Source organism: Mirounga angustirostris, unplaced genomic scaffold, assembly GCF_029215605.1.
Source record: "Mirounga angustirostris isolate CCGP_5_RB_7025 unplaced genomic scaffold, mMirAng1.0.hap1 SCAF_1, whole genome shotgun sequence".
NCBI classification, from domain to species: domain Eukaryota; kingdom Metazoa; phylum Chordata; class Mammalia; order Carnivora; family Phocidae; genus Mirounga; species Mirounga angustirostris.
Genome location: NW_026991709.1, coordinates 197,183,338 through 197,195,395, shown reverse-complemented (window position 1 = coordinate 197,195,395; position 12,058 = coordinate 197,183,338). Strand labels below are relative to the sequence as shown.

General features: G+C 60.0%; 1 protein-coding gene across 16 annotated transcripts in view; it reads right to left on the bottom strand.

The window, feature by feature from the left end:
- Positions 1-802: 802 nt before the first annotated feature.
- CACNA2D2 (calcium voltage-gated channel auxiliary subunit alpha2delta 2) overlaps positions 803-12,058 on the bottom strand; it is a 142,328-nt gene continuing 131,072 nt past the window's right edge. For 2 of the 16 annotated variants that reach the window (XM_064595610.1, XM_064595596.1), the window contains 16 exons: positions 10,931-10,951; positions 8,318-8,378; positions 6,165-6,262; positions 5,853-5,943; positions 5,683-5,745; positions 5,434-5,537; positions 5,074-5,172; positions 4,893-4,981; positions 4,649-4,699; positions 4,338-4,409; positions 4,085-4,237; positions 3,890-3,942; positions 3,711-3,766; positions 3,426-3,552; positions 2,998-3,289; positions 803-2,910 (listed from right to left, as the gene is read on the bottom strand). In XM_064595610.1, coding sequence (XP_064451680.1) covers positions 2,770-2,910; positions 2,998-3,289; positions 3,426-3,552; positions 3,711-3,766; positions 3,890-3,942; positions 4,085-4,237; positions 4,338-4,409; positions 4,649-4,699; positions 4,893-4,981; positions 5,074-5,172; positions 5,434-5,537; positions 5,683-5,745; positions 5,853-5,943; positions 6,165-6,262; positions 8,318-8,378; positions 10,931-10,951 — 1,571 coding nt within the window. In that variant the 3' untranslated portion in view covers positions 803-2,769. Of the gene's footprint in view, positions 2,911-2,997; positions 3,290-3,425; positions 3,553-3,710; positions 3,767-3,889; positions 3,943-4,084; positions 4,238-4,337; positions 4,410-4,648; positions 4,700-4,892; positions 4,982-5,073; positions 5,173-5,433; positions 5,538-5,682; positions 5,746-5,852; positions 5,944-6,164; positions 6,263-8,317; positions 8,379-10,930; positions 10,952-12,058 lie in introns of those variants that run through there. The other 14 variants (XM_064595600.1, XM_064595598.1, XM_064595602.1 and 11 more) reach the window with 14 other exon arrangements.

Below are 12,058 nucleotides of genomic sequence, written 5' to 3'. Positions count from 1 at the left end.
TTCTCCTCAGTCTCAGTTTGTTTATCTGCTGTATGCAGATAAACTAGTATCCCAACTCTAAGGTGGTAAGCTAGCTGCCCACCCGGTGAGTGCAAAAGTATGCGTCATGAGAGAGTGAGCATCAGCAGTCCTGGGAAACCTCTGCGCTGATGGTTACTAGTTTCTCTCCTTGAAAAGAACATGAAGGGTCACATGGACTAGGATTGATTATTAAGAGAGTTGGGATTAAAATGAACAAGGGCATAGGGCAGGCAGAGGGAGGTCTGAGAGGATTCACCGAAATGGACTCAGTCTTGGGTTCCAGCATGAGCAGTGGTAGTCAAGGAGAGCACTGGGCCTTGCGCCTCCCTTGGGCTGGAAAGGAGCCGTGGTCATGCTTGTTGGTGGGCCAGACCCTGGCCTCCTCCGGACAGCGGGATGGGGCCCTCAAGCACCGGGTCCAGGACTTGGGCCTGGTACTAACTCATCGCTCTAAGTGGATGACCTGCCGACTAGGCCCTGGTGGTTTGACTTGATGTCTAGACGCCTGCCTAAACTCGAATCTCATCTGTCTTTTTTCTTTCACCGTCCTGGCCTTTAAGGACAGCTTTTCTCAGAGGCTTTTGAGATTATATGGGACAAAGGATGTCAAGGATCTCTCACTTCGGAAGCCCAGGAGGCATTATGCCCTATATCCACTGGGTACCTGGGTTGCAATGGCCTTCAGTCCCAGCTCAGTGGTAGGTGGGACTTTGAAGTCATGGCCACCTGTCTTCAAGCTACCCAATCCCCACCCTGAGGCAGACACAGTGGATGGGAACCATTTGAAGTGAAAATATGAACATTATTTAATAACTGATCTTCTGTAATAAACCATTTGAAAATATTTTACAAGGAATCACACACACGATATTTTACAAAGTTTCTTGACTTTTTTGTCACTGTTGTTTTTCTGACTTGTCTGTACAAAATAGAACAACAACCAAAAAAAAGGGCAGAGAAGAGGAAATGGCCCCCCAGTCCCCCACAGATCCCCCGAGCCCGAGGTGAGGGGGCAGCCAGGTCGGGTGGGTGATGAGAAGGATCAGACCCAGCTGGGGGTTGGACAACTACCTGATGGGGATTGTTTGTCTGTTTTCCTGTTTCTTAAACTTAAAATATATATTTTTCTATATATGTTTGATTCTTTTTTATTTTTATAATCTCCATTGAGCACCTGACTACACTACAGTTACACACACGCCCCCGCAAGACATGGCTGGCATCTAGGCTGGGTGTACAGCACGGGTGCCCACCCTGGCACCAGCAGCGGGCATGGACCATACACACACACTGAGAAAGCGACAAGCAACATGACATTAATTAACGGAGCCATTAATTAATGCATCACCCTCCCCCCTCCTCCCAGTCCATCTAAACCTCATGGCCACGTCCCCCTGCCCTCTGTCCCCCACTTGCCCCCAGGCTGGGATGCCTTTGGGGGAAATGATCAGAATGAATGGTGTGAAGTCATGTGCCTGGGCCCAGCCTGTGTGTGTGCAGAGTGTGTACATGTGTGTATGCGTGTACAAGTGTGTGTTCAGCAGGGAGGGGCAGGTTGCCTCCCCCCAGTTGGGGGCAGGGAATGTGTGTGTGTGTGTGTGAGAGAGAGAGAGAGATAAAGAGTGTGAGTGTGAAGAAACAGGGAATGGGCACGGGCCTGAGTGTGTAAGGGCCAGATTGGGGGTGGGATGGCCCAGCCAGGAGTGATCATGTCACTCTGGCTAAGGCAAAGGGCAACGTCTGGTGCAGGCAGTGGCGTGTGGTCCCGCTAGGGGCCTGACACTAGTGCGAAATGGTTACAATGAGCACCTGGCGGGGTGAGGGACATATCCGGGATACTGGCGGCTAGGGTGGGACACGGGGTTGTCATCCCCTGCCCCAGCATTTGGCACTGTTTGACATTCAGCTTTAGAGACAGAGGACCAGCTGGGCTGCAGGTCAGATTAGAGGCGGGCGGTGAGCAGGAGATGAAGTGTGCATGTGCCAACCCTCCCACCAACCCCTTGCCCTGTGTAAGGCTTTGTGAGCCCCCACCCCCACCCTACCCCATGGTGTGTGTGTGTGTGTTTGTGTGTTTGTGTGTGTGTCCTCCTTGGTGTGTCTAATGTAAGTCCAGTTTCTGCCCTCAGGGCTCCAGGTGTGTATGGGGTTGTGTCTGAGCCAGTGTCACTGTCACTGGACTGTCACCTGCAGGGCTGAAGGAAGGTGGGAGGTGGCTGTAGGCCTGAAAGGGGCAGGAGCCCATTGTGGGGCTGCCTCTCTCCTGCTAGGACTTAAGCTGGGATGCACAGGCCTCAAACTACCCACCTCAACTTCATTATTCCCAGGGAATCCAGATTTGGTCCTGGGCGGGGCCTAAGGGCCAGGTTAGAGGAGTCCAGCTGGGGCAGGGCCTAGGTCTCCCGCACAAAGGGAGCCTTGGGGCAGGGTGGGCAGTGGAGGCCTGGTTTGGCACCAGTACTGTGGCTTCCCTGTCCCAGCCCTCAGGGGTGGGTGAGTCCGGTGGGAATAAGGGGTCTGGGGTCACTCTGACAGTTCAGCGGCGCGATGTGGCTTGGGGGCCAAAGACCTGCGGAACCTTCCTTTGGGACCGCCGCCCCCCCCCCCCCCCCCCCCAAGGCTCAGACTCTTGGGCCTGGCCACTCCGGTCCTTCAGTGAGGGAGGAGGCGAGGCTCTAAGGCGGGGTGTGTGGGACAGCGGAGCAGGGGAGAGGCGGGGAGGCCTGGGGAGGGGTAGGAGGGGGGCGCTCAGACGCGGCGCGAGGCGTGGGCGTGGACTTGGGGCTGCGGCCGGGGGGGCAGGCCCAGGAGGAGCAGCAGCTGCAGGGAGACCAGGACGCCCAGCGACGGCGGGAAGGAAGCTCCGCGGCCACAGTCTGAGGTATCTTCCTGCGGGAAGAGGCAAGGAGCGGGTTGGCCCGGGCGGCCCGGGGAGGGGAGGGGAGCGCCAAGTCAAGTGCGCCGCCCCCTCCTCACCGTCGCGTTGTAGTCAAAGCAGATGTGCGGGCCTCTGCGGTATCGCGGTCTCTGCACCAGTTCACACTGCTCCGGGCCGTCCGCTGGGCATGGGTGGGGAGTCAAGGAGGCGGCAGGGCACGGAGGGGCGCGCGGGGCAGGAGGGGGCGCGCGGGCGGCGGGGAACGGCGGGGGCAGGATACAGTGTGTCTCTTTCTGCAGCAGCCGGCCAGCCTCACACTGGCTGCACAGCGGCTTCTCGGCCACCACGAAGAGAAGGTTGGTGTTGGTCAGTCTCTGCGCGTGGAACAGCCTGGAGGCAGCACGGGAAGGAGGGGCGTTGGGACTCGCCCCGCCCCTCCCCTCCCCGCTGCAGCCCCGGCTCCGCCCCGGGCCGCGCCCACCCGTCCGGTCCCGCCCGGTCCTCCGGTCCCGCACCCCGCGGGCACCTGGAGCAGTTTCCGCAGTCGATGATGGCGTTGTAGGAGGCGTTCACCGACCCGAAGTAGTACTGGGTCTGTTTCATGACGCAGCTGCTCTCGCGCGCCTCGGGGCTCCCCTCGGCCTCCGCGGGGTCTGCGAGGGCCCAGAGCGCCTCAGCCCCACCCATACGCCCTGGCCGGCTCTCGGGCCTTGGCCTCGCTCAGCCGTAAGCCCCGCCCTCCCTTTGGGGTGGGTCTGAGCTTAGACTGGGGGGAGGGGGTTCGAGGAGGGGCTTCCAAAGCCCTACCTACCTGCCTGGAACCAGCTATGATAGATGAGACCGTAGAGAAGCTGCTGGAACAAGGACCTGCAGGGCGTGGATCACTGAGTGGGTGTGGTCACCAGAGACCAGTGCCCTGCCGCACCACCTCTCTTGAGCCCTCCTGCCCAGAGAGCACGGTCCCTCCGCCCCCTCCCCCCTGGGACTCACCAGGCGGCAGCCGAGGTCCACCAGGCCAGGTTAAGGAAGTCTGCAATGGTGGGCTGCGGTGGAGAGAGGGGCATGGGCTGCCACGGCTGTCCCTGGACCCGGGTCTCCCCCCCATTCTCTTGTCAGAGGTGGAGCATCATCTGTGGGCAGGTCTCCCAGGCCCCCCCGCCCCCGCCAGGCATCACTGGGGCTCACCACAAAGACGCCCCGGGGTGCAGCACCCAGGTTGCCCGGCGGCTGGGGGGCGCAGGCTGCCTGATAGTCGTAGGACTCTTTGCGGGTGTAGAAGGAGTTATTGTAGAGTGCCAGCATCAGGTTGGCATCCACCTCACTGAAGAACCTGCCCACCTGGGAATGCCAGGAGGGAGTGGTAACAGGGCTGGCGTGCCACACCCCCAGAAGGCTCAAACCCTGGCCCCCCTCCTTCCTCCCTCTTCTCGACCCTCACCTGGTCCCACTGATGATTCTGGTTTGACAGCACCAGGAATCCCCCATCGTCAATGAGGACACAGAGAAGGTCCTGAGAGGTAGGGAAGGGGGAGGAAGATGGAGAGGGGCCCAGGCCCAGACCTTCCTCCCCAGACCCTGGCAGTCGGGTGGTTGGGTCGAAGGGGCACAGTTCTGGTAAACCTGTGAAGTCGGGGTGGGATGTTGAGACCCCCCACCCCCGCCCCCACCAGGCCAAGGGATGGGCTAGGAGTCGCAGTTGGGACAAGGGAGTCTGGGATTGGGGTAAGCTAGGGTTCAGGGCACACGTACCTCATTGTTAACCTCGCAGTCCATCTCACAGTGGCTGTTGGGGCCACACTGCTGGGCAGAGAGCAAGGACCATAAGGTGCCTGCCAGTTCCCCCCCTCCCATCACACTTTCGTACTTCTCGGTCCCCAGGCCATCTGCAACAGCCACTGCCTCCCCATAAGGCACAGGAACCACTCTGAGTGGTAGGGGTTCCTGGGGGGACTCGGTACTGCTGGGCTTACTGCCCCCACCCCGGCCCAGGTACCTTCTGAGGCTGGTCCTGGTGGGTACGGTTGCTGGCTAGCACCTTGAACTTCTCAGCCCAGGCCTCTAGGTCCAGCTTAACACCTACCACTATAGAGAACAGCAAGGGGCCATCAATGCCCACCTGCCTGGGCAGCACCTTGCCCATCGTCTCTTTCCCCACCTCCGCCCCAGGCATTCACCTGCTGGCCTCAGTGTGTGTCCGCCCAGGCTTAGCTCCACAGCCGTGCTGACGAGGATGCCCACCGTGTCATTCTCCAGCTCCAGTGGCCTTAACAGGGCTGGAGGTAGGGTGGGGAAGTCAGGAGTAGGGGCTGGTGGCCACACTGACCGCTCTGTACTGGGCCTGTGGACCCAGGAGCCCAAGCCAAGCACCCAGTACCCAAGGTAGCGCTGGCACAGCCTAGCTCTGTCTTCTCATCACTCCCAGTCTCGGCTAGCCTCATGTTTGAGAGGGGCCTCAGAGAGCAGAGCCCAGCCCTGGCCGAGCAGACAGGGAAGCCTCAACTTCCCACCTGCTGGGCACCTGGGAGGACACTCACCATCCTGGTGTGGGGGTTTGAAGACATAGCCGTGGTTGTCCAGGCTACGGCGGTAGAAGCTGGCATTGAAGGGCTCCGGGTTCTCCGTCCAGTCCTCAGCTGCTCTGGTTATCCGAGACAGATGTTGGTGGAAAGGGGGGTGGGGTGGGGGACAGTGTCTCAGCAGGTGCAAAGAGGCCTATGGGCAGCGGGACAGAGGCAGGGTCCCGGGTGGGGGCAGGGTGTCGGGTGGCAGCGTAGGTCACTTACTTGTTGGGGAATACGCGGGTGATGCCACCGTCCGTGGCAGCGAACACGGCCAGAAGGCTGTACCTGGGGGGCAGCAGGGAGGTGAGTCACAGGCCCGCCTTCTTCAGGGCAGGGCCAGGGCCTCTGGGCCCATCCCAGCCTCCTGCCCCCACAGGCTGGGTGGTGCCTACGTGTTGAGGTCCTGGTCCCGCCACGCGCGCTCCACCAGCTGCTGTGTGATGCCCGTGTCCAAGATCAGGTTGTGCAGAAGGAAGTTGTTGCCTGCAACGGGAAGGTAGGGGTGGAGGGGGTGGCTTCTTGTGGCTTCCTGCCCCCTCTCCCCCACACACCCAAGGCTCCAGTAGGAGCCTTCCCCACTGCCTGGCCCAGGCCCTGCCCTGGGCTTGGGTCTGCATCACACCTGCCCGGTCTCTGGCTTCTTTCGGGCTGCCCCCTTGGGGTCTGGGCACTGCCCAGACCCGGCGGCCCCACCAGGCACTCACACTGCTTGGAGTCTGGAGTCACTTTCTCCATGAGCTCAATGAAGTTTTTCAGGAACTCGGTGTTGTTGTCTGAGGCATTCAGGTCCTTGCAATACTCTCTGGGGGTGGGGAGGGGCAAGAAGAGTGGGCTTGGGGGGCTGGACAGAGCAGTAGGGTTGAGGCTTCCCAACAGGCCCGCCTGGCCATTGGCTGAGAAGCCCGGGCCTCAGCGGGGCATGGGTATTCCTACAGGCTACGTGCCTGGCAGGCTGCCACGTCTGAGTAGGGACAGAGCTGACACAAGAAGGATGGTCCACGTCCTCCAACCTGGCAGATTCTCCCTCCTGGGGATAGCCCTGCGGAGCCTCCCACCCCTCCTGTGTAGCTGGACCCAGATGGCCCCCGGGGGAGGCCCCAGGGAAGGCCCCCCGGCCGGCTCGTCCCCCTGTACGCTGTAGTGTTCCCGAGGGCACAAGGTGGGTGGGCAAGTGCCAGCACTGCCTTAGTCAGCCTGAGAGTGAGCCCTCAGCCTGCCGCTTCCCGGCCTGGCACCTCTGGACAACTCACTTAAGCTCCCCGAGCCTCAGATTTTTCCATCGTACCACAGAGGGTGTCAGGAAGTCAGTGGGAATGCGTGGGGCCTCCGACTGGTGATTCCTTCTGCCCGGGATGCTCTTCCCCCAGAGGTGGACAGGCGAAACCCCTCACTTCCTCAAGGCCCTCGCTGGGCTCAGCCTCTGGGTCCAGACAACGTGGGAGCTTTGGGGGCACGGGAGGCCTGCTTAGGGCTCTGCTCCCCAGGAAGTCTGGTAGATGGAGCTTTCGCTTCTGCCCAATCGCTCATTCACACCCCTGCCACCAGAGACCTCCCCACTGGCCTGGATGCAGGCAGCCTTGGGAGTTTTTTGAAATGTGCTGCTTCCCTAGGCTGTGCCCACGGTTTGCTGAGGGCACCTGGTTCGGGGTCTCAGTCCCCACTTGCTCTCTGGCCCCGATGGCCTTTGTGCAGTGCGCAGCCTGTACTTCTGTGGTAGGGGGCACGGCTGACACATCCAGAGTGACACCCGTAGATTGTGCTTCAGCTACAACTTCCCTGCAGCCCCTCCCCCCCCCAACAATATGTACATTTACAGCTGTGGATTACTTCATTTGCTCACCCAGCACATATTTATTGAGTTCTCCCAAGCCAAAATACAGAAGTGACAAAAACAAACCCAGTCCCCTCTCTCAGGGTCACGTGGGCCACCCAGGCCTTTTCACTCATTCCCACCATCACTCATGCCCACAGCCCACCCCACAGTACATTCAGACTCTTACAAATGTACACAATTACTCACAAATACAAACACACATCTACAGAGAGTCAAGAGAAATTGATGGGTGCATGCACACACGTGCACACACATGGAGGTTAGGAGTGTCCAGAGCCCCCGGGTGGTGCCTGAGAGTGCCCATGGGTCCAGAGCCAGGTCACGGGGGAGGGCTTCACCACGGGGCGGGGGGGCGTTGGTCTCCTCACTTGTGGGCCAACAGGCAGAGGGTGGGCACCCAAGGATGTGCGTGTGCATGCTGAGTGTGCACTTCAGGGATGGTCCAGGGCGCTGGGCCCTGACCCCTCACTTGCCAGAGCAGCTCTTCGAAGCCCTTGTACTCCCCACCTCCCCCAGTCCCCTGTGAGCCACCACCCCTAAATTCAGCACTGCCGACGGGGGCTCTGGCTGGCTCATCCCCAGACCCACACAAACACTGACTGACACAGGACAAGGCTGGGGTGCAGGGTAGGGGTTGGGGAGGGCGCCACAAACCAGAGCAGCAGCTGCCCAGGGAGGGGTTTGCTGCGGACAGCCTGCCCAGGGCAGAAAGGGTCCTTCCTGGTGGCCTGGGAGGGCAGGGAAGATCGGCAGAGTCTGGAGCCCTCCCGCCCCAGGCCTGGTGGGGGCTGGAGCTGTGGGCGGCTGGCCACTGCTGCCTGGTGGGGTGGCATGGCCCGGGTATGCACAGGGCTGCACATACAGGGCTATGCACGGGGCGGGGCGACACCGCACAGGACACACACACACACACACACACACACACACACACACAGAGCTCCAGGCAGCCGTGCAGGAGGCAGGGCCGGGGTGGTTGGGGTTGGGGTTGGGGAGGACACCTCAGCAAGGCCACACGCAAGCTACCTGGGAGCAATGAAAACATGTCCTTCAGACTCAAAGCTGCTGGGGAGCAGGAACTCAAAATCTGCAACAGAAACGGGGGGTTATCCGGCGGGGGCTGGGGAGGCAGGAGGCCGGGGGGCTCAGAGCTGATGGGGCTGGAGGGACAGGGAAGAGGGTGGCTTGAGGGAGGGGGGAGACACCAACAAAGAGGGAACCCGCCACTTCCACGTTCAAGTTCGAGCCAGAGAGAAGGGGCGGGCGGGGAGGGGGTGGAGGGCCTGTGGTGACTCCGGCATCGCGGGAGGAGGGCAGTTATAGCCAATATGTTGCCCAGGCCCGGTCCTCTGTGGGCAGTGAGTCCCGTGGCGTGGCTGTATGTGCTTCCATACGGCTGTATAGCACATATACACGGACATACACACACACATATATATACACACACTGCTATATATATGCATGGTCTGGGGGAGGCGCCGGTCTCGCTCTTATCACGTCCGTAATGGAAAACACCGCATGCTGAGCTTCCTTTGCCTCCAAAGAGACTTTGAGGAAGGGAATTGGCTTTTGGCTGCAGATTTTTATCTCTCTTTCTTTGCTGCAGCTGTTTGCATTTTTGGTAGGTCTTACTTTTGTTCTGTGTCAGGCATCAACATGGCCAAACCGAGGGGATTTCTCACGGGCAGAGACAGTCCAACCAGAGACGGTGTGGGCAGCTGGGGCTGGGCTGCAGTGCATTGTGGGGGTCCCGCAGTCCTTCCTGGGCTGGGAGGCTGGGTGAGGGCAGAGGGAGAAGAATGGGCCTCCACCCTTCCTAGGACCTGCCTGGGTTCAGAGCAGCCCAAGAGGAATGCTGGGGCTCCAGAGGAGCTGTGGGGTGCTCTTGAGGGATCCTGTGCACATGTTTGAGAGAGAACACATACGTACATGGGAGAGGATGTGTGTTTGCATGAGCGTGCATGTGTACGAGTGTCTCTGTGTGGCTTTGTGAGTGAATCTGGGGTTTCTCTGGGGCATCTCCTTGCCAGGCTGGATCAGCTACCTGGCTGGTCTGCATCTTGGAGGCATGCCCCTGCCCCTTGGCCTGTTGCACTCTGGGCAGCCCACCTTCCAATCCTGTCTTCACCAAGGTTCCGACCTCTTTGTCACTGTAGGGCTTTATTTTTGCAGAAGAGGGGTCTTCTCTGTTTCCAGATACTCCCACAATGCACTGCAAGATTCCGGGAGGTGGACCTGGGGTGCCTGGAGGGGCTGGGCAGTCACTGGTTGGACTGTTGCTTTCTGATGGGACTGTGAGGTAGGGTTTGGACACAGGCCGACAGGGAGCGGGGGGTAGGGGAGGGGAAGGAGGAGAAAGAAAAAGGAGGTAGGGAGACTAGGCTATAGTTGTCATTGTTACCAGAGCCCTGCATTTCTGGGGACATTGGGAGGGATGTGGAAGGAGGAGAAAAGACAACTCAAGCCAGTGGGAGTAGGGCCTGTCCCCCCACCCCGACCCAGGCCACGGGGACCAGCTCTATCCCTTTTGCTGGACTAGGCTGGACAGGGCCCCTTGGGCTTCTTGGGGAGCCCTGGCTTCCAGGCCATCCCCTCTTGGCTCTCTGTGCCCATCTGCCCCGGCACTCCCTGGGAGGGGTGTCTCTGTGCACCGATGGTAGAGACCCTCGCATGTTTCTCTCTCTCGCTCCCCTTATTCTCCACCCAAGTCTGGGAGTTCATTGCCTACCTTTCTCCGGAGTCTCTGGCTTGGATTATGTCTAAGTGCCAGAACTTTTTTCTTCACTCCCAGACTGATTCCCTCCAACCTGTTTCGCTGGCCCTTGGGGTCCAGACACATTTCCTTTCTTCCTGGCTAGGCTCACCATCCCCGAGTCTGCTTTTATTTCCCAGGGGAACACCTTCTTCATCGCTGACCACCTGCCCCAGCTGCAGTGGGTACCGCGGTTGGGCTGGGCCAGTGGGCTTTAGCAAAGTGGTAGGGGCAGCAGGGGACAGGGGTGACAGCACCTAGGCAGGTGCCCAGGATGATTGGGTCTGCCTTGCTCTCCCAGTGGCGTGGCTGATGCCCTATCCTGCCCATCTCAGAGTCAGGGTGGGGGGCTTCCAGAGCCTTCTGTCACCCCTTGGAGGGCTGTCAACTTTGGACCAACTGGCAGAGATAATAGCGGGGAGAACTATCCCAGAGGAAGCCTCAGGTGGCTGGGGCTTCCCTTTCCGATAAGCCTCTCATAAGCCCTGCTGAGGACTCCTCTAGCCCCTGTCTATCAGGCCCCCTGCCCTGCTGGGTGGGAGGTGGTGGAGAGGCATCCAGCCCACTGTTGAGTTGTCTTGGAGGGACAGAGAAGGTGGGGATGGGCAGGGACCTGCCCAGAGGGAGCAAGGAGGATGAAGAGGGGGGCCTGAGCTCTCAGAACACCCGGAGACCACCCTGCAGGCAGGGCCAGGAGCAGGGCCGCTGGCTGTAATAGGGGTTTAGGGATAAGGGAAAAGGCAAGAACTAGAGGAGCCAAGGGGATGCTGGGAGGGAGCCCTGGAGAGCAGGGGTTTGGCTGGTCCTGGGCAGGGAGGGGGGCAAGCAGGGGTGTGAGGGTGGGTGGGGTGGGGAGAGGAGAGTGCACTGGTTCTGAATATACTTGCCCTTCAGTTTGCTGATTGGCACTGGGACAGTCCACCAAGAGAGAAAGCGAGGAAAACAAAAACAACACAAACACAAAAACAAACGAAAAGGGGGAGGGAGAGGGGGGGCACAAACAATATTTTATTCAATGGCTGTTTGAATGAAAATATTGTGTCTCATCATCATACCGAAAGGAAACTTCTTGCAAAAAAACGACATGAGAGAGAAAGAGAGAGCGAGAAAACTCAAAGGAGATGAGCCCGGGTTGGCCAGGCAGGTGGGGGGCGCCCGGTGGGGCCGGAGCCCCAGCCTCCCTCCCAGTGACCTCGGGCGGTGGGCAGGCGGGGCCGCAGGCTCCGGAGGCCTCTCGGGGGAGGCCCAGGGTGAGCAGGACATGCAGGGATAAGCCACAGGCAGAGGAGTGGGAAGGAAGGAAGGAGAGAGGTCCAGAGAGGAGGAGAGAGGGCGAGGGAGGAGGAAGAAGAGGCAGAGAGGGTGGGATGGGGAAGAGAACAGAGGGAGGTAGGGAGAGAAAGTAGGGATGCTGGGGTAGGGGAGAGAGGGAAAGAGCAGAAGGGAGAGGGAATGGGGGAGACAGAAGGTGGGGATATAGGGAAAGGAGAGAGGAGGAAGGGAGAGAGAAGGGAGAAGGGGAGAGGAGGAGGAGGGAGAGAAGTGGGGAGAGGGAAGGGCAGTGGGGGTCGGAGCAAGGTGAGAGGGGCGGCTCAGGGAGGAGGAAAATGGAGGAGGATGAGTGAAGGGGGCGGAGTAGGGGGAGAGAGAGACCCTGCGGGGGGGCACCACAGGGGGAGAGAGCTATAGGGCACAGGCGAGAGGAGAGATGAGAGGGGGGTGTCTTCCAAGAATGCAGCCCCCAGGGGTATGCGGGGGAGGCAGGCTAAGGAGGGAAGACACGCAGTAGGAGAAACTAAAACCAAAAACCTCAACGGAAATCATGAGAGAATGATCTGGAACCACATCTGAGAAAAGGCGAGCATGCAGATTTCCACAGACTTTCCGATGGCTGGTGCCCCAGCCTGCGGGTGCCTGGGGGGGGGGGCAGACTGGGCAGGGGGGGCTGCCTTGCCACCAGTGGCTGGCTATGCTGCCTGGGGCTGGCCAGGGTGCGGGGCAGAGGCAGGGGTGCA